Raw genomic sequence first — 9,300 nt, forward strand, 5'->3', positions numbered from 1 at the left:
TCTGCGTAGGATAGATCGCGCGTAATTGTCCTACTCCTCGAAAGAAGTATCTTGGGATCATCTTCCATGAAAGAAAAAGAAAGGAAAAAAGATTTCTTCTCTCGAATGTGAATCCGAGTATGAAACTTTATAGAAATAGATTTACCTCTGCCGCGTGTTCCGTAAGGCTGTCTCACTTCCTCCGCGAGATTCGAAGACGTCAAGGCCAATAGGAGGATGATGACGAGGACGCTTCTCGGCGGTCGTTCCATCTCGCTTCTCATATCCTTTTTCAAGATCGTCGTCGAGACGAACGCCGTATCATTTGACGGCCGCGCTCCAAAATCGCGGCTAACGTTTTATTCGCGGCGGATTAGCGCCTCTAGAAAATCAAATCAACGGTCCTTTTTCGAGAAACGATTCGCGCGAAACGATTCCCTTTTAATTCCCGATACGACTAAAAGAGATCGTTTGAGAGATATGCTTTAGATATACGAAACGTTTACGAAGAGTAAAAAGAAAAAGATAAAAACTCTTTTGGAATTCAGCTTGTTAATATAGTCTATCCCAAGCGCGTCTACGTTACGTTAGCGTAATCGCGCTCGATCGCGACTAATCTTGCTTTTTTAATCGACTACCTTTCCGCAAGGTGTACCTTCGAAAGCGGATCTTTTCTCTCTCTCTCTCTCTCTCTCTCGCTCGCTCGCTCGCTCGTTCTAGGAAAAAGCTCGCTCGTACGTCCGAAGCGTTTAGCGCGTGAAATATTTAACGCGGGCCGCAACGTGAATTATTTCTCGACGTACACGATATTTCTCTCTCCCTTACGGTACTAGTCTACCGTTACCATCACTACCACCGGACCGCGGCAGTATCGCAACTCGAAGAGCTATTCTCGCGAAGCCCCCACCCTCTCCCTCCTCTCTCTCTCTCTCTCTCTCTCTCTCTCTCGCTCCCCCGTCACGACGGACCCCTTCGAATCTACTCCGGCTGATCTCTTCTTCTTTCGAGCTCGTTCTCTCGCTTCGTCCTTTGGTTTACGCGAGCAAATGCTTGCTTTTCTCTTGAACTTTTTCCTTTATCCCTACAAAAACCCCCGTGTCCCCCGTTTTTTTTTCTTTTCTTTTCCGTTTCTTTTTCTTTTCCGTATCTATAGCGAGCGACAATTTGGTTTTTGTTCGTGGTAGCAAGGGGAAGGAAAACGAGAAAAAGAGAAGAGCGGAAAGCGAGTCGTGCGAAAGCAAAGCCGTTGGAAGCTCATTGGGAAAGAAAAGGGAAAAGAAAACGAAAGGGGAAAGAAAGATGGAGAAAGGTGCTGGAGGAAATAGCAAGCGCTATGGGAAAATACAATGCGCCCTCGCAGCAACGGGCAGTCCCCTTCCCCAACCCTTTTTGTCGCGTACTCTCTCGTTGTGTTTTCAATTATTTTTAATTATTTTCTGAATGGCAGCACCTCGCGTTTGACGAAAATCGTGGCGGTCTCTTTATCACCGCTAACGCACACGCCGGCCCCTTTCTTTCATTTTCGGTCCCATTTTCTCGTTGGAGCTCGTCTTCGCTCTGGAAAAGGAACGAGAGAGAGAGAGAGAGAGAGAGAGAGAGAGAGAGAGAGAAAAGGGACTTATCGGCTTATACGCTTCGAGGAAGAAAAAAGTGGCGTGCCTCGCGATCGAGCCTCCGACTCGAGAAATCGAATATGAACGAGCGAGCTCTACGCAATCGATAGGATAGATTTGAAGAGCAAACCGGGATAATACCAGGGATAGAAATCGAGACGACTCGGATCGCCAAACGAAGCGAGAAAAAGGACGTAGCTGCCGCGTTGGCCGAACCTGACAGACTGGCAAACTGCTACTCTCCTCCTCGGCATGAACTGAACGAACGCGGCCGACATTGTCTACGGCACACCCCACCTCTTCTGTCAACGCGCGCGATGCCAAGCGTGGGAGGCACTAAGCTACTTTGGATCTCCTTTTTCCGCTCCCGCCTGCCCCAACCTCCCTCCGCGCCCCTCGCGCCGATCTTCTCCCGCGATTAACTCGGTGGTACACGGCATGGTAGAAACGCCATGCGAGATAATACCCGCCGATGAAACGCTTTTTTCCCTTCGACATCTATTTAACCGCTAATTATCCAAGACTAAATTAATCCGATATAGCTCCTTCGCCCGTCTCTCTAACTCGCTCTATTTTTTTCGATAATCGACCCGCGCGCATCCCTTTCTCTACTTTTAAAAAATCTTTCAATGCGCACGAGACGACACGGTCTCTTGCGAAAATCCATAAAGGGAAGAGAGAGAGAGAGAGAGAGAGAGAGCGCGCGCTTAGGTCGGATCCATCTCTCTTTTACGAGAACCACGCGGAATGAAAGGGAAAAGAGTAGCGCAACGCGCGGTACGTGATTAGGTTCATCGTAGAATGCGATTACGCATAAGTAACTACGGACGATCACTTTTGCTTTACGGAACGCGAGAAATGCTTTAAAACTAGATTCTAGGATTTCTGTTCTGATAGTTAAGAAAAGAAAAGAAGAGAAAAAGAGGAAAACGCTCGAAGGCAATTCTGACATTTCTGACAACGAATAAATAAGTACCGAGACGAAGGATCGCTTTTTACTATGTCCTAGTATATATTTTCTATTGAATAAATCGCAACGCGATCGAGAGATAAGAGCGCAAGAAGCAACCGAACCGCGTTGTTTCGAACGAATGACTGTCAGAGGAGGAAAGCGTGGGTGGTCTCGCAGGTAGGACAGCAGCACGCGCGCCTACCACCGAGCGCACCCAACGCGCCTTTGCGCGTCCCTTTGGCGCGCTTCCTCCCTTCGCACGGCCTCGGCGAACCTCGGCCAGACTCGACTGATCTCGCTGACGCTTCGACCAACTTCGCCGTTCTCTATCATCGCTTACGATAAATTTTCCCGTAAAATACAAGATTATCGTTGGAAAACGATTATCCATCGTCGCTATAGAATAATCGTATAGAATCCTTACGAGGAGCTGGACGTTCTACTCCTCTTCTTTCTTTCGTTTAACGAGCGCGATCGTTCGTAAGGACGTAAGGAGTCGCTGATTGGTCCCCGCTGGAACGATTCGGCAAACGGGTTCATTGCGGGCTCGGTTGAAATCTTTCCGGATCCGTAGAGACCAAAAGTCCCGAGGATACGTGACTTGTTGTCACACGCGTATATGTGAAAGACGAAAAGACGAATCGCGCGGAGGACGCGCAAGTTCGCATAGACCGTCATTGCAAACGTATACGATAAATCGATATCTCGCTCAAGGAAAGCCGGTTTGGAAGAAGGATAACGACGAAACGTTCGTTTCTAATGGTATTCCGTGGTATTTAACTAACAAACGTCGCGGTTAGTTCAACGTCCTATCCTCCGTTGACCCACTTATACCTATCTCCACTTTCCGATCGATCCGTTAGCGCAAAAATAATCCAACTATTTCGTCGGAAAAAGACAAGGAAAAGGGGCGGGAGGGAGGGATGAATAGATGGATGGATGGATGGGAAAGGTCAAAGACCGAGGGAGAAAAGTCCTTCGATTCTCCGGTACGTCATCGAAAATACGTTACTTCGATTTGCACGCTTTTAAAAGCGTGCGAATGGTATTCGCATTCCGAATTACACAAGTTTAAATAAAATAAGTTTGCCGGGCTGTCGGTTCGAGGTTCACACTACACGGGGGACGGCGGAGTCGGACTTTGACCGACCGAGGCACCGAGTAAAGGGCGAAACGGACCGAAAGAAACGAGGAAAAGGGGGAAAAGAGAAGTAATCGCAAGTACGTCGTTCGCGTCGGCCGAGAGAGAATCCAGAGGAAGGAGCCGGCAAGGAAAGGTTGCATGTTTATTCAAAGCTATCTTATATCACATTTTCATACTAATGGACTCGTTCAACTGTCTGCCGAGTCCCTCGCGGCTGACGTTCTCTCTCTTTCTCTGGCCGCTCAACAACCATCGCCATCCATTTGCCACCATCCCCATTCACTCGCGCGGACGAGCGAATTTAACAAACGTTATACGAGCGCGGTAAATAAGTATTCGTCGAGACGAGTGTGCGTAGCCACGTCCGCGGCGATCTATTCGCTATTTACTTATCGTCTTCCACGTAAACGCATTTTCGACGAAAGCTTTTCGAAATTCGCAGCGGGCATCTCTCGGGAACCGATTAAACCTGCTCGGTTACACGAAGACGCGTCATTCTCTCACGACTCCGGTGCCCGCGATTATCGCCGTAAATTACAAAAAAGGCACCGAATTGCTTCAACTTGCGAGAAGTACCGAGAGCGAAATAACCGAAGGTTCCCCCTCCTCGTCGCCTTCGTTACGAGCTCTCGCTACCGAGGGTAACGCCTACCAATCCGCCGTTTTCCGACCTTTCCCTGCGCCCCCCCCCCCCCGCCATATCCCCCTTGCCAGCGCGATACGCGTTTAATTCTCCCTCTCGGAGCGACCAACCAAAAATGAATTTTGCCGGCGCGCGGACGAGCGATACCTAAAATGACCTGCTTTTCTCCTCTCTCACCCTTCCTTCCTTCCTTCCTTCCTCGTCGTTTACTTGCTTCGACGACAACGAAAATCGTACTCGGAAAGCAAATTTTTATGTTGAAAACCCTCGACGGGAAGCGAGTCGGCAGGAGATAGAACGTACTCGTGCGTGAGCGAATACCATTAAACGCTTCGATGAAATATGATCCTTTGAGGGTGGCCGACGTCGAATGTAAACATACTCTCTTTTTTATTCGGTCCTATTAATGCGCCCAGAGAAACGCAATATAATCGGGGAGAACCGGGGGGAGCTGATTTATGTAGTCTCCAACGGATAGACGATTAAGAGATGATTAGTTCCGACGAAAAAATAACTTTTCTTAGAATCCAATCGATTTCAATGGCGTAGCGCGTTTAAAGGAAAAGATCGCTGGTTTAGACCTTTTGATTTTATTTGATTACAATGTCAACGCAAACCGTAGTCGGTCGGTTCGACTTTGTCGTCGAATCGACTCCGTCGTCTTCGTGTCGAAAAGAGATGCGATCGTGATCGTGATCGAAACGTTCACGCGAGACTGGATGCGAGCGAAGGCTCGCAACGAGACAACGATTACGCTATAATATAGGAGAGCCTTATCGTTACGAAATCTTGAGCCGACGTCGCACGTCGATATTTACCCTTCGTTTATTTACTTTAGATCCCGTGTCCTCTGACGCGAGGAACAAACGCAAGGTTAAAGAACGCTTTTACAAAAGAGAAAACTCGAAAACTCGAGCTCTTTGAAATCATTCCTAGCTTGGAATATTTCATGCTCGTTGTAATACATATCGAACGACGATAAAGGCAAACTTATTTCTTTCGCGCTCGTCCGCCCATCGACGATAATGGAAATAGCATAATATTTTGAAAAACAAAGGGAAAAGCTCCGGATTAAAAGCATCCGACGGCCGTGTTACTCTTTGTCGAATGAAATAACGCGTAAATAACGAGCAAAGGGACGAAACGTATTTATTTACCGACGTTGCACAATATCATTCAATATCGTACTACTTGACAAATGTTTTTTTCAACGTAATCATACAATATATTTTCTACTTGAGATCGATATATTTATATATATATATATATATACATATATGTGTGTGTGTGTGTGTGTGTATTCGGAGAATATATACGCTCCTCGGTAAGAAGCGTTTACGGGGCATCGAAGATCGTTCCTATCAGGCGACGCAGTCTCCAGGATTCGGAGAACGTCGTTTTCCATAGGACAAAGGACACCGTCCTCGAACGAAACGATCGAGTCCCCGAGCTCAAAATAGTTTTAGCTACTACCAGGGCCTAGTATTAGGGGCCATTACAAGACACCACCTCTCTACGCGCTACGCAATATCTATTCTCGGTAAATTTTCAACAAGCATATGGCAACGTTTCTATCATCACTATCTATTTGATCGGAAAACAAACTCGATGCATCTTAGAGATTATTATCGCCTTGCGTCTATTTGGACGATCGCGAAATTCGATTGAAATCGTACCAATCTATTTTACTTTATTTAGGTGACGATTCGAGAAAAGATACGCTACGTTTATCACTAATAAGCACGTCGAGGAGGATAGAAAAGGTAAAATACATAGAAACGTGAGTACCTAAAGCGCTTACAGAGTCGAAGGACGCATCTGAATAATGTTCGAAGGGGCGGGTACTGACGTTTGTCGTGGTGGTGCCTAGCGTGCGATAACCCCAACGATCCTCTCTCTCTCTCTCTCTCTCTTCCAGCCTTTACTCTCGTTCCAGCCTTGTCTCTCTTCATTTTGTCGTGGTCCCAGTTACCTTAGCTTCCCGCAACGACTCATAATTGTCCGCACTGGCATATTGCAAGACGAAAGAAGCGAGACGACACGAAAGTAGTTTAGCGAATTCCTACCTATCAAAGATGAAGGGGGAAAGAAAGAAGGGGGAGCAAAGGAGAGAGAGAGAAAGAGAAAAGAGGGTAGAACAGGGAGGAAAATCCTCCTCAGTCTGGTGAATACTTGAATATTGATTAAGCATGCATATCGCGATTACTCGAGTAAAACGACCTCTTGCTTAGACCGACGACGACACTGCGTGTCTCCGGTTATTTATATGAAATCGTTTCACTCTTTTCTATTTTTCCGTCTTCCGTCTCCAGCGAGCGGACACGACGCGAGCAAACGAGAAGAAGAGAGGTTTAAGACCGACAACGGTAAATATACATCTATTCTTATCGCGATCGTTTCTTTCCTCGTTTTCTCCTTCGGATTCTCGAGAAGACAAATGAGAAAAAATAAGAGAACTTTTTTGAGCATTTCATCGTTCGTTAAGTAAATCGAATTAATCGACGTTCGCTTTGAGAGAAAGGCGGACGCGGGGAGGACGTGTAAGCGCGACTCTGGCAGATTGGCCGTTCTCCTTTCCGCGTTGTTGACGAGACGACGAGAGAGAACGAGTACGGAACGAAAGGAAGGGAGAGTGCACGAGACTGCGTTGTGCTCGTGAAATAGGAGCAGGGAAAAAGCTCTCGAGTTTTTGAATATTCAGTAGGTACGTCCTGCTTGCTTGCTCGTCGTCGTCGTCGTCGTCGTCGTCGTCGTCGTCGACGACTCGCTCGTAGTTCCGCACCTTCCACCTGACCCTATTTTTATCAAAAGGGGAGAAAAGTCTGTGTCTTTCGACACTAAAACGACAAGAAGACGCGTGTGTCTCTACGAATCAGAGCAAACTTTTTAATAAACTTTCCTCGACATTTATTTTCTCAAACTTTACAATCTCTTACTACTACTCCCCCCCCCCCCCCCGAGAACAACTTTACGTTCGATTCGTCCTACCGAGATAGATACGATATTCCCTCGCTCTTTATCGATCGATGTTACCGTCGATAATGCAGCTTCCTTTATTCTCTTCTACGACCTACGACTCTCTTCGACCGACCGTAGATAACCTCCTCGATCGGAGGATAAATTCCTCTTACCGTTCATGTTTTTCTCTCCCTCGCTCCCTCTCTCACGGCCCTACGGTAAACCAGTTTTCTGCAAAGGAAACTATATAAGAAAACGTTCGATACTCACCGGGATAATTGCAATTGTGCTCGTCGCTTCCGTCTTGACAATCCTCGACGAAGTTGCAACGTTGAGATTCCAGGATGCACCTTCGCACGTCGCAAGCGAATTCGCCAAACTTGCAGCCTGCGAGACCGCACAAAGACTTTTTTTAATAACGTCGAAGAATCGTTTAAACCGGTGCTTTTTAAAACTTGTTCGCCACACATATAGGTGTATGCGGCTGCATATCGGTGATGCATATCGCGAAAAGAATGTTTTTTTTTTTTTTTTTTTTTTTTTTCTACCATTTTGCAATATAAACATGCATAAATGTTTAGCAAAAATCATATACATATGTACAGGGTATATAACATTTTCGAAGCGTCATTTTCGTCGAGAATAATTACAAGGAGACGACGAATCGTCCAAACGGTTAAAATATATCAAATCATTGTGTGTTGAAATTCAACGAAAGATCTCGATATTAACGTTTGATTTTTAACGCGCATCGCGAATTATTCACACGGGACTGGCCAAGAAATAACTATATATTTCGTATAGGACACGTCCCTTCCTCGTACCTGGCGGCGATGCCAGGTTTTTTTCTCGATCCTTCCGTAGCTATGAAGCTAGAGTTACGCGTAGAAGAGATAATATCGCGGCTCGTTTGGACGATTAAAAGGGTCCGCTGGTTATACCTGAATGCGGACATCCTACTTCATCGGCCCCGTCCTCGCAATCCGGCACGCCGTCGCATCGCTGTACGGAACAAATATAACGACTTCCATCCTGACAGCGGACCACGTCGTCGGCGCGACATTTGTTCGAAGCTGCCCTCAAGGTCGAATCCTCTTCCTCTCCTTTGGCTTCTTTCAGGTCCTCCTCCCCTGTGTCGGTCGGCTCCTCGCCCTCGCTGGTTGCCTCCGTTGGCAAAAGCCATCTCTCTTCTTCGCTCTCGCTAACGTCTATCGCGTGTCATATCGCGATATGACATATGTATATACATACATACATACTCGCGCGAAACGCAAAGATTCGACAATTCTGCATTCAGCGAGTTTGGCGGACAGATTCTCGTCCTGGTTCCTTCGCGTGGCCTCTTCCTCTCTTTCGCGACTTTCCCAACGGCGTGCATATGTGCATATATGTGTATATATATATATATATATATATATATATATATATACATATGCATGTATATATAAACTATTGGCCTTTTTCTTCGGCGCGATTTATTGAGAAAGAGGCACGCGACGCAACCAAGAGCGAGAGCTCGGCATGGAAAAAATATTAAAAGCCATTTGTCTTCGATTAATATTAATGATGCGCAGTTAGGAGAATCAGTTGGGCGAATGAGTTATAATACGTTCAAATAGGATTTTATTTACCCATCGAGTAAGTTATCCAATGCTCGGATAGAAAATAAAGCGTTAACTCAAAAAGAGGAAAAGCTGTAGAAATAGCAAATGCACAAGATTATAGAAGGGCCGGAGGTTCGATACGAAGCGCATCTCTTCCTTCCTGACGGCCCTTATGACGATAGAGACATAATACTTACGCGTCGTAGTCGGCCGTAACGTAGAGTGACAATCGACCTCGTCGGATCCATCCTCGCATTGGTCCGTGCCGTCGCAGCGCGAATCTAATGGCACGCATGCACCGTTTCTACATGTTAATTCGCTCGATTGATCGCATTCCGGTAATACGTTTTCCATTCCTGCTCATTGGTGATCATTGGAACGCAATGCCATTGCCGTCGTGGTAGTCA

The 9,300-nt window shown here is 46.5% G+C and overlaps 1 protein-coding gene across 2 annotated transcripts in view; it reads right to left on the bottom strand.

Annotated features, from left to right (window-relative positions):
• Positions 1 to 9,300, bottom strand: part of trol (terribly reduced optic lobes) — an 84,469-nt gene that overhangs the window by 52,108 nt on the left and 23,061 nt on the right. For both annotated transcript variants that reach the window (XM_085655862.1, XM_035885669.2), the window contains exons 8-10: positions 9,091 to 9,249; positions 8,231 to 8,497; positions 7,560 to 7,676 (exon numbers count right to left, since the gene is read on the bottom strand). In XM_085655862.1, the coding sequence (XP_085511988.1) occupies positions 7,560 to 7,676; positions 8,231 to 8,497; positions 9,091 to 9,249 (543 nt within the window). The remainder of the gene's footprint in view (positions 1 to 7,559; positions 7,677 to 8,230; positions 8,498 to 9,090; positions 9,250 to 9,300) is intronic.

This window comes from Vespa mandarinia, chromosome 3 (genome assembly GCF_050613455.1).
Source record: "Vespa mandarinia isolate Hongniang chromosome 3, ASM5061345v1, whole genome shotgun sequence".
Lineage (NCBI taxonomy): Eukaryota > Metazoa > Arthropoda > Insecta > Hymenoptera > Vespidae > Vespa > Vespa mandarinia.